The following is a 21411-nucleotide window of genomic DNA, read 5'->3' as shown; positions in this document are numbered from 1 at the left end:
ACTAAAATTCTAATGAGCATAAGCATAATTTGTACAATTTAGATTAATATATAAACATTGTTTGTTTTTTAACTTCTTTTCATTCTTGTGGAAATGATAAATATCTAGGGATTTCGCACTTTAGCATTTATACAGAGCAGACTTTGTGTTGTTTACCACTAGTATGACATTGTTTAAACATGATGAAAGAAAAATCAATTTTCTACAAGTACTAAATGTGATTCAGTTAAGATTCCAAATTGAAAACAGTGTTTCCCCAGGGTTCTTTAGAAAGCCAGTGGATAGTGCACACACAACATCCTTTTGTGCACACTATTTACCCCTGGATTGCTCCAGGCTAATGTCTCAATAATTTTCACTCCTTTCTCAGGTCCTTCCCACAAAGGACTTAACTAATGATCCATGGACAAAATGAAGCATTTAAATTTATTCATTAATCATTCATCTCCAGCTCATTGAAAATGCTAAACTTCCACAAAATTAAGATTGAATATTGAAAAGTGATTGAGGGAGACAGCTTTCAGTGAGTGAAGAGAGCAGAAGAGTGTGGGCTGCAATAACAAAAAATAGATTCTTTGGAGAGACGACAGGCTTCGCATGGGCATGGTCAAGGTGGCCAAGGTGTACTAAGTGCTAGTTAAGGTCATGGGGTTTCACTAGTTGTAATTAGATCTTGGGATCTGGAGAAGCGTAGAATTTCTGTCAACACTGCCTGTAATTATTCTCTTTTCCAATTAATGGTGACATAGATTAATTATCTGATGAGGCAAAGCCAATTGCAATCATTCACCCAGCTAAAATTAGATCAGTCCTGACAGCAGCATGAAAGTCACCTGTTTCATTGTTATGGATTTGCTGCAAGTAAAGAGGGGGGAATAGTGAAGCGTGCTAGGGTAAGTAAGTTGTCTGGTACAGGTGAATGTCCAATTACACTGCTATTTGAACTGAAGGCATCTACTCATTGGATCCAGCGGCATCTGGATTGGCTTGTTTGTTCACCCCGTAGCATCATCAGCAGTAGTAGAGTCATCTGTCAAGGATTGTAGGAAGGCTGAGATAAGTTCGCTTTCCTCTGACATCTCCTCCTGTTGAAATAAGGCACAAACAGAATAAATGAAAACAGGCTAATTAGGAAAATGCTGCTTTTGTAGAAAGGCACCAATAAAGCATCTTCGTTTCATGTGTCTCCTGCGCACACAGTTGACGTGTCTGCAGCTGCGAGAGTAAAGTTACCGTCTTGTTCTTATTTTTCGTCAGGAAGGAGAACAAGAGGCTCCTGGTGAACCGCGTCCAGGTTCAGTGCTCTTCTGTTTTAAAAACCTCAGCATCCAGTTTTTCTATTAAACTGCCTGGCACTGTCAACCAGCTTGGGAATCTGAACCAGCCTAGCCATGCAGAAATTCTCTGACTAACAATTATATCAGAAACAGGATCTTGGATTACTGTCCCCTGGGACTGGGGCAGTGGGCGTCTGCTCCAATCATTACTGGCCATTCAACAAGGCTCTGCACTGCTCTCCGCTGTTAGCCATTGTCAATTATGCCATCCCCAGTGTAAACTCGCAGAACACAAAGCTGAACTGCCAGTTCTGGCAGGAGTGTAACAGGATGACAGCCCGCCACCCCACCCTCCCTACTCCTACAACACCCCCCTCCCCCACCCACTCCTACACACCCACCCTAGGGTTCCTTGGCCTCCCTTCCCTCAAGCTACTTTTGAACAAACTGCCATTTGGCTTCTTATTCCAGCACTATAACTGTGAAAGCGTTAACCTGACCTCTCTTATGTTCTGCTCGTGGGGTTAAGTGGACATGATGGATTAGCACAGGCCTCATCAGGATTCAGCCTGGTTTCACTGCAGTTACAACCAATGTCAGTTTTATTGATTCCTTTATTTCTATTAAACTGCCAGTTGATATTGATAAACTTTGACCCTGTCAGAAATACTAATTGTGTTATAGGAATTGTGAAGGTTTTAATATTTGGATAGGTGAAGTGATTATGCCTGCTCGTAATCTCATAAGGCATTTAAAGTTGAGCTCAAAAGGTCTTTATTTTGTTTTTTTGTTCCATGTGTACTTTTTGGAGGATAGAGCCTGATCTGGACTCTTCATCAGGAGCCTGTTTAAAGTGAGTGCTGCCTGCTCTGATGGACCCTGTGCTGAGCTGTGACGGGTGACGGTGTGGTGCGCTTGAATACACCAGCTCTTTTGTCCTTCACACTCTGCAGCTCTCTGATAGCTCCTCCCCCTGTGCCCCATTCCTCCCTGCCTTGAGCTGTGATCTGCTGGGGCCTTTTGAGGCTGGGCCGCTGAGACATGGCTGCTTCCAGTAATGTCTGGACCAGAACCCATCGAAAAGAAGAAAAAAAATATATGCCAAGCAGTCAGAGGAGGAGAAACTGAGAAGGAAACCACCTGATAGCACTTTACTAGGTATCCTCCTGGAAAGCCTCCAATCAAAATCAGAGCGTATTTTGCCTGCAGCGTATCTGCTAAATTTGTTGTTGGATCAAATTAAGTGACAAAAACAAAATAAGAATTTTACACAAAAACAACAGCTTGCAACTGCCAAATATGGCTGTCGAGGGATTTAGGATATCCTACTGCCTAAGTAAAAAGGAAGTGAAAAAGTGGAAGTAGTTCATACTATGGTTGCATGCCACCTGGCTCTGCAGTAATACTGGACAGGACATTTCATAAAGATTCATCACTGTCCCTCTGTCCGCTTTGACCTCATCGCACATCACAGCACAGATTAGACACCGATTATCCTCTAATTGAAGATCCTTACTTTTCAACCTTGCAGAATATGCTCCAACTCTTCGGCGAGACAGACAGAAGGTTATACTATTCACAAAAAAGCTGTAAGGCATGGACATCTTCCATGTGTTGTAATGAACTCTGAATTAGATGCAAAGTGTAAAAAAAGAAAAAGAAAGAAAAAACAAAAACGGGCTCGAATCTTAATGCAATGTGACAACACATGTATACAGACAAAAAAGAGAGGCAGAGCTAGCCTTAGACACAGGGTCACCCAGAAGGCACCGTAGCACACGCACATCATCCATCACATCAGTCTGTGATCTGATAAGTAAATGTACAGACTGCATTGTAAGAGTGGTGTCTTAAACTCCGCCATAGCAGTGACGCACAAAGCCTTGGTGGATGTTTGCCTGGCTGCTCTTGCTTGTCAAAGAAGACACAAGGCAACTGACTAGCTGGATGAGGCTCAAACAATGCCAAGCATAACATGGAGTTACTGTAGTATGCAAAAGAATATGCTGCCATCCGGTAGAATACCTAGACCGGGATGAAAGTTGAATAAAAGGATTTGCCATTTAAATGAATGGTGACAGTCGGTGCAGTTTTCCAGCCTGTTTTACATGTATATGTACAAATACCTGGGCTGTTTTTATTTTCCAGTCGGTCTCTTGAGAAAGAGCCTGGCACCGGTCCAGTTCAGCCTGGCTGTAGAGGCTGCGTTGTTTGAAGTATTTCACCAAAGCTTTGTGCATCCTCTTCTGCAACAAAGAGAGCTAGGGGGAGAGAAGGCAGAGAAAAGGAATTGGTAAGGCAGGAGAGGAAATTAATGGCAGTGTTCAAGAAGAATGATGGAGGGGAATAGAGAAAGCAGTCAATAGCCCATTCTGCAGTACACGGGCCTGACAGGAATTTCACAGTCTCTTGGTTTCTCTGCCCACTCGTGTGCACTCATCAGAATCCAGTCACATCTGGCTGCCAGGATGGGGGGTTAATTTTCTCTAAATGCTTCAGCAGTTTTGTTCTAGCCGAGGCAAACTCTGTGACTGCAAAGCTGATGAGTAAAATATTTCTACTTCACCCAGTTTAACTTTATACCAATCCCCTCAAGACATATTTTACACATACACACAGAGTCATGAACCCCCCACTGAAACCAGAAATTATTCCTAGTCTCTTGGAAAGACATGCTGCTTGCTTTATTATTTGAACACAGTTTCAAGCAAAGAGGTTTAAATTCTGATAGATGCCATTGCTTTTCTTCCCCCTCCATCTCTCTACTCTTCCTACAAAGCTTATCATTGCTTGGCAATGTGTTCCCCAGTGCATTGAAAACTAAAGCGAATTAGCTCAGTCATCAGCTCCTGAAGAAAAGACAATAACAAGAATGCTCTTTATGGTGTACCCTGTTAAAACCCAGGAGCTGAAAGCCTCTACATAAACAACGCTGTGCTTACTTGTACAGTAGATTCAAAAGGATATTGATAACAGAGATGCTGGGACATGCTATAAGATGTTAATTAATCATGTATCTTTTAATATACAACTGCAAATTAGGAATACTTGAATGTCTTTACACTTTTTCATGAGTATTCTGATGTAAATACATTTGACATGACGAAATTTCTGTCTTTAAAAGAAAAACTACCAACTCTAATATTAGATTAATTAAATGAGTCTTCATTAGTCAGTTAATAAATATAATTCACTTTTCATACCACATATGTGCTTTATTTTGTGTTGTGAGACTGACTGTAATAGTTAAAATCTAGAATATTTTTGCATCTGTACTGGTGTTAAAGCAATGTGATTATTTAGCTCAGAAAGTTACACGTTTATATGCCTAATAATTTCTCCAATTTAGGCTTTAACCTGTCTTGATTGACAATGGCAATAAATTTAATGAATACAGACTCTTTTATTATTGTTATATTATTAATTCAATAATAAAAAAAGAAAGAATCAACATTACGCTAAAAGAACGGTGATCATTTAGTTAAGGAAAACAAATTCAATCCATAATTCATTACAAACAAAGGCCAGGTCTAACTCTTAGGACAAAGTGCTCATCTAGGTAATGGCCCTGTAGTATTAAACGACTATAAATTATTAGAGATATATATAGATATATATATATATATATATATATATATATATATATATATATATATATATATATATATATATATATATAAGTAAAATAAAATGGAATAGTAACTTATATTCCACTGCTGACTACTATTAAAGGAAGGTAGTTGTTACCAATTCACTCTATATACAGAAATAAGATTAACACTAAGTGCTTTGTCCAATGAAATATAGTAAAAAGCAGCTTATGAGCTTAATAATGATTATAAACCTGCATTTTACCATGTGACTGCGGAGGGGGGAAAGTGAAAAATTACAATATTTTGCACTTTAACTTTCTTTGTTTTAGCTGTTTTTACATGTATGGCTTTGGATGGACAATGTCGTGGGGAATAACTTCATATTAGCGGTAATCTTTTATATTTGTCCGCATATCTCAGCATATTAAGACATGTTCTGCTATGTAGCAGCTGTCCTGAACACCAAGTGAAGATTGTTTTAGGTTTGCCACTTGAACTACTTCAAGTGATGCCTGCTGTCAGCATTATACTGCTAGATCCCAAAATGTTTGGATAGTGGCACAATTTTCACTATTTTGCCCAAATACACCACCGCAGTAGACTAAAAATGACTCAATAAAACACAGACTCTAAGCTTTACTTCAAGGTTCAAGTTCTACCTTAAAGGCTGAGAAATGTCCTTTTATATATATATATATATAGTCCCATATTTTAAGGGCTAATTGCAATTTAACAAATCAACATAAATACATTTTGGTTTCAATAATTGTTAATAACATTTATCTCCTTTGGTATGAATTAACTGCCTGAACTCTGACTTTTTTCTTTTCTTTCTTTTTTTTTTTTTTTGCCAGGCTTCAAATTTTTACTTTGTTTTCAGGGAGTAACATGCAGCTCCACAAAGTAGAGGTCAAGTGAGTTACCTTCAGAAGCTGCTGGGCTGCTTTCTTAGTATACTTTGGATCACTGTCTGTCTCTACTGTGAAGCACTGTAAAGCCAGCTCTGCAGTACTTGGCTAAATCTGAGGGGGATTTAGCTCTGTCCACTTTAGAATGAATCCAGATACTTTTAGTTTCAGTGACGTCATCAGCAAACACTGGTGACCCAGTGCTACTGGAAATCGTGCATGCACATATGTCACACTGCCTCCAGTGTGTTTTACAGGTGATATTTTATGACTGGATCACAAACTATCCCAAGCGTTCCATTACAATATTCTGGTACAGGTTAATCTTGGTTTCATCTGTCCAGTGAATGTTGCTGCAGAACTGCTCTGGCTTTTATTTATTTATTTTGGCTAAGTATAATATAGCCTTTTGTATTCTTGAGGCTGATTAATAGCTTTCACCTTGTGGTGAACAGTCTTTATTTGCCCTTGCCCTTCTCTTTATGGTAGACTTGGAAAACTATATAACTACCTCCTGATGAATGTTCTTCTGTTGTTTTTCTTTGTTCGTTTTTTCCTAAACGGTATTTTCTTTTCCTCAGAATTTACCAAACCAGTTTATCTGGCCAATCTCAGTGTTCTCAGTAACACTGTGATCAATTTATTTTGCAACCTAAGAGTGGGCTGTTTTACTTGTACTCAGAGACAAAGAGACCTTTGACTACATATTGTTGCTTCACAGGCTACCCAAAACCTTTATCTGCTTAATTTGTGAAGAAATAACCAAAGAATATTGCACATCTATTCAATTACTTTAAAAGTACTGAAAGGTGAAACTTTGTATATAAATTCCTCCATGACAGTTAAAGTAGTATTTATGCTTAGGGTTAGGGTTTGAAAATGATGAAAACCGTGTCACTGCCCACAGTTTCCATACCTAACTATATTTCAGTGATACCTTAGAGATGAGTTTCATTGTGCCCCTCAGTTAAATTTAATAAAAGAGATTATGGACTCTGAAAAACACAAATGACTGGCATCTCACTCACTTGCACTAATGTACTGATCTCTCAAATGATCCTGACAATGTTAAATGCATTTACCTTGTTGCCTCCAGTTATAAACGAATCAATTAAGAGCACTCACATTGTGTAACATATGTACTAACTGGGACACAATATGCAAGCATTATACAGATAATTGGAAATTTAAAACAGGAAGGAAATGCATTTGAATGTGTCTGTATAAATCAGATTAAATGATTAAATGTGTTAGGCCGACATCTACATTTCAGAAACATTGCTGATTATGAGCTTGTTATACCAAAATAATAACAAAGAAAAACAACTAAATTTAGCCATAAAACACTAGCCGAGAGGCTGCTGTTGTACAAGTGTGGAGTTGAAACAAACAAAAATGGTGAAGGCTGAATCCGGAGTAAAAGAAAATCAGGCTTTGATCATGAGCGTGGAAAATCCTGTCCACAGGATTTTATTTTTGCATGCATTTTTCACTTGATAACATTCATGCAGTTAGATGAGGAATTGCTCAAGTAAAGGTATTAGTCATTTTTGGAACAAATAATATGTATTTTTCATTGCAGGAACAGTGTGGCTTCTCCCTGGTGTTATGCTTGTCATGTGTAATTCTATTCTAGTTAAATAGTGTCAAAATCTATAAAGATTAAACAGTAAAATGCTGCTGAGTTGTCTCCCTCAACTAGTCAGACCTCCAGTGCTATTTTAGCACTGTCTGATCCTGACCCGTGTTTGCTGCTGATCCTTCACCAATTACTGCGGTGAGCAGGGCAAATTTGTAACACGACGATGATAAGATTTTTCACCTCTGGCCACCTTACAAAACTATAATCAGGGAAATGTTGAAGTTATAGTATTTACATGTACCATCAACCTCTTGCTTTACTCCCCTTGCTGGAAAAACTATCATTACATTATGTCACATCCATCATCCTCCTCCACTCGAGTTATCTCATTATTAGACTGCTGCAGTAACCTCCTTACTGGTTGCCAAACTAAAACCTTAAAATGACTGCCTATATGCAAAGAAGTGGTGTCTGGTGCAAAGTAGAATACCACCAAATAAAACATGAAGGAACATAAGGCAAAGGTCTTAGGTCATGAAACAACAATAACAGAAGAAGGAGGGGAACAGATAGCAAGGTTATATAAAATGTACCTGTGTGGAGTAATGAAAAGATTTATGTGCGCTGTTTTTCTCACTCAGTGCAGACACAGACTCCTGTTTGGCCTCCATGAGAATCTTCCTAAGGTCTTCATACCGGCTTGCCAGCTGTTTGTTTTCCTTTAGCGCAATTTTAAGTGCTTCCTGAAAGAGCATGAGCAAATAAGTTTAGGATCAAATATTAAGTGTTTACAGTAACTATGTAAAATCACCCAAAATTAGCATACAGTATACTGCAGACCAGTATTATAACTACTGTGACATACCTGCACTACATCGTCAACATTTTGCCATCTAAAACATTGATTCAGATTAAGTGTGTCAGTATTGGATACTTGCCCAATACTAGTTTCTTTGTTTGTTTGTTTTCTTAAGTCTGCATACCTTACTCCAGTGGGAGTCAGGAATTATTTTGATGTAACAACTTAACCACAGATTATAGTGAAACTAACCAATAAAACTTTAGCAGTTACATAGTGGGTGATACTTATACTGACTCATAAGGGTGGTATCAACACCGACACCAATATGGTGTTTCACCTCCAACTGTTGACAGTAATTTACAAAAATGCAAAGTATCGGTAGGGCTAGTTCATCAGATTGCTTGTAGGAGAACTGGCAGCATCATTACATATACAAAATAGATACTGAATAATTACACTGATTCTTGTTTAAGAGACTCTCACAGCTCTACAGAAAAAAAGATTATATATAAATATAGTGAAGCAAGATATAATATAGAGCACTTTGAGTGCTGTACAGTAAGCCCCTGCTGACCATTTAGAAGCTGCACCACTGACCTGCTTCGTGTGTGTGTGTATATAGTACGATAGGCAGTTTGTAATTGTGTTGTTAAATAAGGCGACATAAACAGTGGCCATACAGCGCCGTACGCTTTTCTGGGAAATCAAGCAAATAAATCACAGTGAGGATGCGTCTCTCTGCATGTCCCTTTTTCATTTGAACAATGTTTCCTGAGTACTGGATAAGGGTGTGAATATCTCAACTCTACCTGCAGACATAATGAAGTGTGTCTCTGCAGTAAAACAGAACAGCACTAAAGTGATGAGTTTAACCCAGCAGAAAGAGGGGCTGTAAACATGACAAATGCCTGCTATTGATTTCAGGTTTAATTACTCCATGCAGCACTGACAAAGCCCATCTGATGCTGTTGTGAAGTGTAAATGGAACAAATTACACTTCATTGCCCATAAGAAACTGATAGCGTCGGCAGTTTGCATTGTTTACTTTATCCTCGACAGACGACAAGCCCTGATCAAATCAAAAAAATAGGTGCCTTCCATGTGTGTGCAGTGTGCTTTGAATAGAGATCACCACAGATTTCTAACCAGTTAACCTATTTCAGCTTGATGTACTCTGCGTGTGCAACAACCACATACTGAAAAACAACCACATATGCTTCCAGCAGCTTTTAGTTATACTAACCTGCATCGGTTTCTGAAGAACAGGGGGGAGATGGGGTCACATATTTTTAAATAAAATCTCATTTATAAAGGTTTCTATCATTCTGCTTCATGCACTGTGATTTCTGAATGCACACGCGCCCCGTGATGTTTTGCCACTGTACACATTATGCATGTTTCATATTGGTCCCAATGATTAGTGACCAATTTCCTTAGAACCTCAGTCTTGTCTCTGATCTTTTTATTTAGTGAGAAGTATTGTTGTTATATCATCTTATTTTGTCAAGTGAAAAAGACTAAACCCTTTTTTGCATGACTAACTTTTATCTGGCTAATGGGAGTTGTGTCTATGAGGAAGACTTCTAATTCTTAAATTGTCTCACGCCAACAACTTCTTTAAAGTTGCTGCACTTGGATGCATGGCGGCTTAAGCTCCATTGCCTTTTCTTGTTTTGAACTAATGCATTCTTGATCACCGTTTAATGAAACTATATACCACATGGCGATTTCACATTAGATAAGCCATGTGAAACCCCCATCAGCAAAGAGGCTCTGGCTGGGGCTGATAATCCTGCAGATGAAAACCTTACAATAAATAGGGGTTTCTCTTACAAAGGAGTGTTCAAATGCTTGCCATTTTGTGCACAGCAGAGTCACATTTTATTTTCAGACATAAATATAGCAAGGTCCAGATTATATGCTTATTTGATGTAGTGAACTGCGGGCTTACATTCAAACTGCTCTTGAAAATGTTGGCCTACAGGTAACAAAAAAAGAACACCGCATCTCACCACGACATGCATCATCAAATTCGTCCAGACAAAAGACTATAACAACAGTGAGTTGTCATTTGCGGAAAAAGCACTTAAACGAGATTGACCGTGGCTTGTAATTTTAATTGCACACAGCTCTTTTCTCTGTATCTTAAGGGAAGTATTGTGACAAGCAATGTGCTGACACTAATCCATAAACAAATAAGCAATGAGATGTTTTCTACAGCTTGTCTCTGATTTCACAGTATTTGACACAAAAGTCATGTATTAACAGAGAGTTATTGAGAAAAACATTTTTCTTTTTTCTTTTTTTTTTTACCTTGGTGTCTTCCATTTGCTTTTTTCTTGCTGTAACATGAGCGGTGTGTGTCTGCATGGATCGCTGTGTTCGTTGTTGGCAGTTATTAATATCAAACTGCAAGGTGCTCATAATGAGAGCAGCTGATTTGTTTCTGAACTCCAGCACATCAAAAACACTCCTGGAAGGAGAAATCAAACACATCAAATCACATAAAGCTAAATAATTGCAATAATTATGTTTGTTTTTTTTAAAGGTGGCACAATTTTTGAGCATTTAAGTCAAAGTACTAAGGAGGTTGTATATTAGCCTTTTTTCTTCCTTTCCTCACTCTAAGCTATTACACCTAGCACAACTTACTGAAGTTCTGCTATGACTTCTGGGATGTTTTCAGCTATTTTTTCCATTTTATCTGAAGCATCCCGGTATTCCTCACTTTTATTCATAAGGTCACTGATCCTTCCCACAGTGTCATCATATTTCTGTACAGCAGCGCTGTGTAAATCCTGTAAACAAAGAGGTGCATGAATTTACAAAAGTCTAAACCCTATTTTGTTGAAAGAAAGAGAATGTTTTGATACATAGCCATGACTAGCTTTGGCCTCAATGAGCTTTACAGAGTAAACCTGACTTAGCAACCTGCATCATGCACCTTTGTCCTTCTTACCTGAGCAGCTTTCAGATGATCGCATTGGAGGTCTTTCTCATTCTTAAGGTTGATTAATGTCTTCCTGTGTTCACATGAAATCCTTTCCAAATTGTCTATCATTTTTTTAATTTCCTATTTTAAAAAAAGAATAGTTACAAATGTACCTGCTTAAACTTTTGAAATGTTCCTCAACTATTATAAAGTTATTCTGCTACCTCCATTTTTGTCTCCAGGGCTTTTGTCACTGAGGATGCATCTTCAAATTCTTTCTGAAGTTGCTGATTCGTCAGCATTGATTTCCTTTGCTGTTGTTTAAGTTGCTCATCGAGATCTGCACACTGAGTCTGATGGAATAGAAACATGAAAGCCAGAATGTCATCACACTGACCTCAACAGGTGTAAACAACACCAGGAAATGGGAATGCACAAAGTCGATCAAACTGACTAAACTTTACTTCTGAAACACCTCATAAATATACCTTAAGTTGTTCCAGGGTAGTCCTCTGACCTGTCAGGTCTTTCCTCAGGTTTTCAATCTCTGTCTGTAGAGCACAGAAAGAGCATACAAAGAGGATGTGGTCTCACATTTTACACTGTAACCCATGAGCATTATACATATGTTGCCACTGACCCTGGCCCTCTCTTTCTCTGCGAAGGTTAGCTGCTCTTGTTCTTCGAGCTCAGCCTGAATGACACTGTGCCGGGATACAACTTGGGTCACTTCTTCCTCGGCCCTTTCCCACTTCTCGTCATTGTCACTGATTTTCTGGAGCATCTGTTTCCTCTCCTCACACATCTGCTTCACTGCTTTCTCGCTAACAAAAATCACCCAGTGAAGTAACGTCATACACACACAAGGACTACTGTACACAGTAATGATATTTATGAAAAGGTGATGCATGTTCTGGCTTTTCCATGGTACCTCTCCAAAATTTTTGTCTTGTAGTTTTCCACACTCTGTTCATACTGCATGTTTTCTTTACGGAGAGCTGCAAAAGTTTTGCGTTTTGATTCAAGTTGTTCTTCTATGCGGGAGACTTCTGCTTCCCCATTCAGTTTCTGTGGATAACATGGAAAGACGAACTTCATGGACCAGTGTTAACGCAAACTTATTTTATACTCATGGTTTTAAGTGAAATGTTCTTGATATTTGTTTCAATTACAGAGAAAAAAAGGAGCACACTACTCATTTTTAATGGCAGAGTACAAAGCGACAAAGATTCTGGAAGAGTTTGTCTGAATGTGTTAAAGGAAACTGCTTTTCCTGCTTTTCTACTGGGAATATATAAGACGTATCACTCTGTAACAGTCATTGCTCATTGACTCTGAAGGATAATTACATTTATGGAAAAACATGCACATAACTTCTATAGGAATGGCTATAAAGGAGCTGGTGGCTTTTTTTTAGGTTTGGTGATATTAGCTTATACTGTAAAAAGGAAAATCATGCACCTTCCTTACTGGTAGAGCCTCAAAAGCTTGGGGAACTCAGAATTTTAACCGATTTCAAACTTCTTAGACTATAAACTTTGCACTGTCCATTTTCTTCCACTTTCACTGATTTCAGTTTTTAGATTCATTTTTTATGCTAGGGTTTGGGGACAACGCAGATAATTCTGTGGCTAACACTGCATACAGTCTTACCAAGTGAGCCATTGTGACAAACATAGGTAGCAATAGGGCCTCTTAAATGATGAGGAGATCTGCAGAGTATTCGTGACTTTGTAACATTTTTGTGGTTCTACTTACAGTTTTCGCAATATCTTCTTGCAGGGAAATTAGTTTTTCTTGTAACTTCTTATTCGTATGTATTTCACCCTCAATTTGAACATTTAACTGTGCAATCTATAAAAAAGGTTCAACAAACAACAGGGGGAAAAACATTAATATCATTACTCCTAAGTGCTAATAATTAGTATAAATATGGACTGTGTGACTTACTGTGTCGGTTTCAGTTTTCTCTAGCTCCATCATCTCAGGGATACACTGAGTTATAAGTGCACACTTCTCTTCTGCAAGAGCAATGGTCTTTTCAGCATCCTTTATTTCATCATGTAGACCATCATCCATCATCTTCAACTGATTTAAACTTTCCCTGGAAAAAAAATAAAACACTATTTTGTCTAGGAATATGCCCTCATTCAAAGAAATCAGTTATATATGATTCTATATATGTGTATAAGTATTATATAATTATTTTAGTGTATCAGGACATCAATATTATTTTCCCATGAAAAGAATTTATGTATGTACAAAACAAAGATGAAGATCTTTTAGCCTCAAATCGAAGATATTTTTTAAATATTTATATATTATTTATAGTCATTTAAATATTTAGCTGGAAAGTTTGGTATCATCAGCAAATAGCCCTGGGAGAAAACATTTAGGACCAAACAGAACCCTGGGGTATCCCATAAAGTATTCTCAACTTCTCAGACAGACGCCCATAATAAACATTAAAAAAAATAATAATAAAATCATAGAAAGATAATTACATTCTATGAAAAAGGTTAAAACTACAAGAATAAAAGTGACTTTGAAATGAAGACTTAATTGAAGATCTATTCTAATGTGTTTCTAGTGTGTTTCAGTGAATACTCACAGTTTTTTTGCCAGAGTATTCTTCAGTGCCAGTAGCTCTTGGTCTGCTGATATCTTCTCTTTTTTAGCAGCCAGCTCCATGTTTTTAAACCTATTCTGGGCTAACAGGAGATCATGCTGTATTTTTGAGCGAACGTCATTAGCCTAAAGAAGAGCGTGAGTCATGGGATTAGTATTTTTCAGAAATATGTTTCATGACGAATTTCACACATTTATATACAATAAAAGAAAACATGAAACTGTTATGAAATCATACTGTGAGTCTTTTACCAACAGGATCCACTGCTAAAAGCCTGACTGCACGCTTAGAAGGGCGTTTACATATTGAAACTTTTTGTCATCCAATCATTTCCTTTCTGCACAAAGTAAAAGCACATCTGCACATAAGCACTAGGCTTTAAGCACAGATTAGGTTGAATTTGGTCGCACTGTTTAATTCAATCATAAACTATAGAAAGTGGCAAGTGGAAAATGTACAGTGGGGCAAAAAAGTATTTAGTCAGCCACCGATTGTGCAAGTTCCCCCACTTAAAATGATGACAGAGGTCAGTAATTTGCACCAGAGGTACACTTCAACTGTGAGAGACAGAATGTGAAAAAAAAAATCCATGAATCCACATGGTAGGATTTGTAAAGAATTTATTCGTAAATCAGGGTGGAAAATAAGTATTTGGTCACCTCAAACAAGGAAAATCTCTGGCTCTCACAGACCTGTAACGTCTTCTGTAAGAAGCTTTTCTGTCCCCCACTCGTTACCTGTATGAATGGCACCTGTTTGAACTCATCATCTGTATAAAAGACACCTGTCCACAGCCTCAAACAGTCAGACTCCAACCTCCGCCATGGCCAAGACCAAAGAGCTTTCGAAGGACACCAGGAAAAGTATTGTAGACCTGCACCAGACTGGGAAGAGTGAATCTACAATAGGCAAGCAGCTTGGTGTGAAAAAATCAACTGTGGGAGCAATCATCAGAAAATGGAAGACATACAAGACCACTGATAATCTCCCTCGATCTGGGGCTCCACGCAAGATCTCATCCCGTGGGGTCAAAATGATCATGAGAACGGTGAGCAAAGATCCCAGAACCACACGGGGGGACCTGGTGAATGACCTGCAGAGAGCTGGGACCAAAGTAACAAAGGTCACCATCAGTAACACACTACAACGGCAGGGAATCAAATCCCGCAGTGCCAGACGTGTTCCGCTGCTGAAGCCAGTGCATGTCCAGGCCCGTCTGAAGTTTGCCAGAGAGCACATGGATGATACAGCAGAGGATTGGGAGAATGTCATGTGGTCAGATGAAACCAAAGTAGAACTTTTTGGTATAAACTCAACTCGTCGTGTTTGGAGGAAGAAGAATACTGAGTTGCATCCCAAGAACACCATACCTACTGTGAAGCATGGGGGTGGAAACATCATGCTATGGGGCTGTTTTTCTGCCAAGGGGACAGGACGACTGATCCGTGTTAAGGACAGAATGAATGGGGCCATGTATCGTGAGATTTTGAGCCAAAACCTCCTTCCATCAGTGAGAACTTTGAAGATGAAACGAGGCTGGGTCTTCCAACATGACAATGATCCAAAACACACCGCCCGGGCAACAAAGGAGTGGCTCCGTAAGAAGCATTTGAAAGTCCTGGAGTGGCCTAGCCAGTCTCCAGACCTCAACCCCATAGAAAATCTGTGGCGGGAGTTGAAAGTCCGTGTTGCTCAGCGACAGCCCCAAAACATCACTGCTCTCGAGAAGATCTGCATGGAGGAATGGGCCAAAATACCAGCTACTGTGTGTGCAAACCTGGTAAAGACCTATAGTAAACGTTTGACCTCTGTTATTGCCAACAAAGGTTATGTTACAAAGTATTGAGTTGTATTTTTGTTATTGACCAAATACTTATTTTCCACCCTGATTTACGAATAAATTCTTTACAAATCCTACCATGTGGATTCATGGATTTTTTTTTTCACATTCTGTCTCTCACAGTTGAAGTGTACCTCTGGTGCAAATTACTGACCTCTGTCATCATTTTAAGTGGGGGAACTTGCACAATCGGTGGCTGACTAAATACTTTTTTGCCCCACTGTAAATGAACACAATTCACTCTTTGAGGATCATGAATATCACTAACAAATTAAAATTTCATTTTATATAGAAAGTGGATAAATACATCAACAAGCATGCAACCCAGAGCGTTTCCCTATTTGTGAATCACAAATAGAAATACAGAAGAACTCACAGGCTACTGAAAGTGAGCTACAAAAACTAGAATCATGGTGCAACTTTTTAGATTTTACATGAACACCCAGAATATGACAAGTGCTCTTATACTGTAGTAGTCAAAATGAATGAAAAAAACTTTACCCTTCCACACCTGTAAACTACAGTTGCAAACCCAAGTTCCAGTGACTAAACACGATCAATAAAATCACCCAAAATGCAACTCAGTTGTTATTTTTCATTCTGAAGTGTAACATAAAAGCACATTAATCTTGCTTGGATTTTGTACTTTCACATATTTGTGCTGTGTTAACAACACGTTTGTAGAATTCTTGGGAAATAACTCCACGAATCTTAATCTTCTACCAATATTGCATATTGAAAATGTGCAGATGTTTGTTTGAAATTACAAATAAATCCTATTACAGCCTACCTCCGCTTGTTTAGCGTCAATCTCATTTACGAGGTCTTTCTGGAGGTCGATTTTTTCCTTCACAATTGGAACTTGTTTTTTGGCAAAACTGATGTCCTTGTGTAGGCGCTGATTCAACCCCTCGGTGTGTGACAGTTTCTCTCGGGCTTGGTCAAGTTCCTCTCTTTCCACTTTCAGCTGCCACTTTAATTCAGTGATATCTCTAATGCAAGCCTCATGTTCTAAAAGTGTAATAGTCAAAAATTAATTAAAAAGCTTACTCAGTGAGTTTAAGAAGAAAAAAAAAATCGGCTACATCACAAGAAGCAGCAAGCAGTTCGATGAGGATGTGACACCTCATGGTCACTGACCTTTCTGCACAACATAAGCATGCTCTTTTTGCCTCCACAGTGAAATACTGTCCACTTTGCTCTCCAAAAACCTCTTCCTTTTTTTCTCTTTAAGCAGGGCTTCCTCTGCATGCTGCCGATCAGCCTCCAGCCGCTCAATCAGATACACAACCTCGCTGAGGACATCATTTATTTTCTTCAGTAGTGGAGATAATGGACAACTTTCTATGGGATAGGAAACTTATATTTCAACTACACAAACAATGCAACAATAAATTTGTAAAGTCAGATTCCCAAAGCTATCTAATCTACACGTTTACCTCTTGCACAAATTGCAAAGCCTTCAACATACAAATCTGTAGACATCACAGAGTCAGAATCTGAGTCTCTGGATTGAAATCTGACAAAACAAGTTAACCTCATGTCACATTTCATACTTCATTTCATTTCATATTTCATTTCATATTAAAAAAATAATGAAATACTTCACCTTAAAGTTTTGCTGTATTTAGCTTGTGATTGATATCTTCCAGACTGCCACAAATTAAAAGGGAAAATGCGTCTTTCAGTTTCTTTTAACACCTATCAGGATATTTGTGTTACAATCTCCCACCTGTTGGACCACTCAATGCCATTATTTTACCTGCTGACACCTGTTTTCCACTGTCATCTTAATCTCTTGGATATGGTAGATAATGCTGTTGACCCATGGTGAAGGACTGTTGAGCAAAGCACAGGTGCGACGTCTACCAGAGCAAACAGCTTGAAGATCTACTTGATCTTGAGACAGATAAAACAGCATACGGTCAGTAAAAGGCCAACCACATCTACAATCCATACACTATATATTAAATATTAAATAGCTACAACACAGTTTATCTCTTTTTCTTTATGAATAGACTCTGTTTATTTGAAGCAAACACTCGCTCAAATGAATGAATTAATTTTGGAAAAGTAATTAATAAAATTTATTTGGCTGTGAAAGCTGTTGTATGCTTCTTTACTTGCACTTTGATTCTGGTTTTACAGACTGCAAAATACTGGGAGCATCAGTGAGAGAACAGAGAAGTCCTTTCAGTGTCTCAACACAAACCAAAGGGTGCAAATCTTGGTGGTGAAAGGACGCCATCTGGCTGTCACAAAGCGGTGCAGTTTACGAACCTGCACAAGTATTAAAGAAAGTCTTTTGATAAGCTAGTTCAGATGAATAAAGACTAAAGTGATGCTGTTTTTAAAAAATTAGCCTGCACACTGCCGCTTAACATACAGCGTTACTACAAATTCATTCCAAACATACAGTAAATTCACTTGACTACACTATATGTAAAAATGTATCCTGGTGTCTATTACAACAGTACAGTGTAGGCTCGAATGTTTCTGTGACGCTGGGACTTAGTTTTAATCAGTGATTAATTAGCAGTCACAGAAAAAAAACGAGTTACACTTTCTAGGAAACATTCATTCATTTTTGGTATACCGTGCATTGAGTTGTAAACGTTTATATTCTTATTTATATCTTATTTTCTCCTGGCTGAGTTCAGTGCATCAGCAGAAGGCATTAGAAGACCAAAGAGTCAGTAAGATACCAAACTTTAACATTATCAAGTTAGTCTAGGATTATATGAAGAGACAATAGACAACAAGATGCCCTTAATTCAAAGAACTGTGGCACCAGTTCATCCCATTTTTAAAACAATATAACTGAAATAAAACAGTGACTGTGATGTCTGCTGCTTTGGTTTTCTGCACAGCCTTTTCCCTTTACTTTTCCTTTACATCTCCACAGAAGTCCAAATTCACTTCCAATTCCAGACTGTCCCAGTTTAGTTCACAATTATTTACTTATTTTTAATCTGAAAAACATTTCAAACAAATCTGCTTAAATAAAAGTGAAAGTTTCTTTTCTTTTTTAAGCCTATTGAATACACTATTCTTTCAGAGTCTGTGAGTATTTGTATTAAATAATCTTGATCTCAGTAAAGGCCAACTGTGTGCAACCTGTGTGTTGTATTAAAGGCAGTCATCCCATTTACTGCACTTTGAAGTGAAAAGTATTCGTTAGCCTTTTTTGAAAGCACGCTCTCTTTACTTTTAAAACCTAAAGCATTTTCTCAGCACAAAACATTTTTCATGACCACAACAACTGGTTTACTGCCCAAGGCTCTTTGACTCTGTAATTATGCAACAATGAGCACATGTTATTCAGTCCAACTTTATTTATATAGCACCAGTTCATAGCAACGGTTGTGTAAAATGGCTTTAGAGCCAATTAGAGTGATCAGATGATCCCCTATCAGCAAGCACTTGGTGACAGGGGGGAGTAAGAACTCGCTTTTAAACGGGATGAGATTCCAAGGATAACCATTCTTAGGAAGATGCTGTGACCAGTCAGTGAGTAAAGAGTGGAAAGAGAAGAGGGGGAAAAGGGGAGTACAGTGATGCCATGGACAAAAACTCACAGGGTCCCACTTTTGGGGGAGGAGTTAAAATCTCCACTGGTTGGTCTCATCCATTAGTTTGTATCACTTAGGTCAAGTCTGAGCAGACCAAGACATCTTCTGAGCTCTCCTTGATCTGAGAGAACCTGTTAGATCTTTTCTTCTTATCCTTTAATTTTTTTTAATGTTAGTAAAGCTCAAACAGGAAAGTAGGGTTGAGAGCAAGGGGGAGTGGTGCAGGGCAGACTTAAACCCAGGCCCCTGCAGGCTTTTAGCACGTGGGTCACCCAGTCAAACAGGTGAGCTATAGCAGACCTTTTCTTGTTAACCTTCGGGGTACACAAGCACCAATGTAGGCTGAAAGTCATAGCTGGATTGTGGTTCCAGTCCTTTAGATGTGATAAACAGGTGAAGCCCATATGCAACAACAAATGCCCCCAGGGTTTTTCCTATGTATAAAGAGAAAATTGGCTTCAGTCAGGTTGTATGGTGTAGAGAAGACCCAAAAGCATGATGTAAGACCCAGTGAAAAGGCAAACCTTCAATAGTAATCAAAAATAATGATAATGATAATAATAACAATGAGGAGTGAGAGGAAAAACAATAGAACACAGAGAGCGAATAAACATATTACAAAAACAAGGGTCTAATCAAAACAAGAACCAAAATCTCAATAAATACTAAACAAGAATCCAAAGCACAACAAAGCCAAACCCTGACAGTATTAGCCGTCCACCAGAGGAAATATTTTTTTAATTGGGGTTTAATTTAGTCAAGCATAAAATACATTTTTGTTATTAAAAGCCAAAAACAGCAAGAAAATCCAAAGACGTCTATTAAGTAAGGTAACACGGACACTGACCAACCTTACCTATGCTTCACAGGAGAAAGTGTATGCCCTCGAGGGGTTTGCAAACTCGTCTCAACAACAAAAAGACTGAGACAGTGACATCTGCAACCTTTTCCACGTGACTGAGACCAGTTATCTTATCATGATGCTTCCAGAACAGCTTCTGAGTGAAGTAGCTCAGACTAAGTAAAGAGACTGGGGGAAAAAAGGGAAAAACTAAAAAGAAGACCATCTGCTGCTGAACAGCTGAGATGAATAATACACTCTGAAGTTGGGTAGGAAGGTGCTAAGGCAATATGTCAGTGGTGGGCTGAATTAGCTCTAAATCATACTGGCAGGGTGTATTATAGCCATAGAGGAGGCCCATGTGAGCCTCACTTGCAGTGCCATTTTTGCCAATGATGTTAGATAGTGACATTTCTTCAACATCATTAAATATCATTACATTTACTCAGCATTTAAATAGCTCTGAGTGGTGCAGATGCTTAAGCACTGCCTGGAAGACTGCCTAACACATAACAAGCCTCTACATTTAAACAAGGTGTTAGCCTAAAAAAAAAACACATCCACAACGTTATTAATTTAGACTGCTTGTTGTAACAGAGAATGTGTAGAGTTAAAGTGGATTTATTTGCAGGTGCATCGCTTCTCTTCTCACCTTGTTGACTTGGTCGTCCTTCCCTGGATGGGAATCTGAGGGGTTCCACGTCCGGCATTGCTGCAACTTCCCCAAAATGTATTAAAAAGAACACATCGCTGACTCTAAAGCAACTTTTCAGCGCACTGTAAAAGCGGGAGAGACATCAGTTAACCTTCATTGTCTAATCTAAACCTGGATCTTTAGCTCCAAAAAACAAAAAAATATAATTGGTAGCTAAATATTTCTGTTATAATAGATTTAATTCCTGTCGTTGAACTTTGGGTCAAAGTTGCGCTAACTGCAAGTTGATACCTTCACTCATCTCCGGATGCCGCTCTTTTAGCTAACGTTAAGTTAACGTTTAATTAACTGAGCTAATGACAAATTAATGAGCTAGGGGAGGTCGTTGTCATGGCACAAAGTGAAAGCGGAAAAATGAATGGCTATCAACTTACTTGTATTAATACGCTTCTGGCTGGCAGCCATCAGAGAACTGTCTTAAACTGTGATACTGCTCTTCTGAATTAAACACCTCGCAGCTGACCAGCAACAAATACAACTTGACCCTTCTTTAAAGTTTTCTTCGAATGAATCAACTAAAGTTGCTGTCAATCTTCTTCGAAGGTTGCTTAGCAACAAGGGGGCCTGTACGCACGGGAAGGGCGAGTTACATTCAAGAGCAGCAGCTGTTTAGCTGCATGTGAAATTAGGTACTTTTTTACTTTTTTAAAACACATTATTTTTCTCAAAGGTGGGATTAATTTAAAATTCAAATTGTATTTTTTATGTTTTTAGGCGGTT

The 21411-nt window shown here is 38.5% G+C and overlaps 1 protein-coding gene across 1 annotated transcript; it reads right to left on the bottom strand.

Annotated features, from left to right (window-relative positions):
• Positions 1–399: 399 nt before the first annotated feature.
• On the bottom strand, positions 400–21293 carry ccdc178 (coiled-coil domain containing 178). Its single transcript, XM_026150203.1, is given in 21 exon segments — positions 400–1002; positions 1005–1085; positions 3404–3538; positions 7954–8103; positions 10476–10635; positions 10815–10960; positions 11122–11235; positions 11319–11447; positions 11583–11645; positions 11735–11918; positions 12026–12162; positions 12853–12948; positions 13045–13198; positions 13706–13848; positions 16354–16574; positions 16704–16907; positions 17003–17082; positions 17173–17216; positions 17326–17462; positions 20629–20753; positions 21066–21293. Coding segments are annotated over 20 exon segments (2484 nt in total). The 5' UTR covers positions 20687–20753; positions 21066–21293; the 3' UTR covers positions 400–954.
• Between the last annotated feature and the right edge of the window lie 118 nt (positions 21294–21411).

This window comes from Astatotilapia calliptera, chromosome 18 (assembly GCF_900246225.1).
Source record: "Astatotilapia calliptera chromosome 18, fAstCal1.2, whole genome shotgun sequence".
Classification (NCBI taxonomy): Eukaryota; Metazoa; Chordata; class Actinopteri; order Cichliformes; family Cichlidae; genus Astatotilapia; species Astatotilapia calliptera.
The sequence above is the reverse complement of the archived record's forward strand: the minus strand, read 5'-3'. Positions and strand labels throughout refer to the sequence as shown.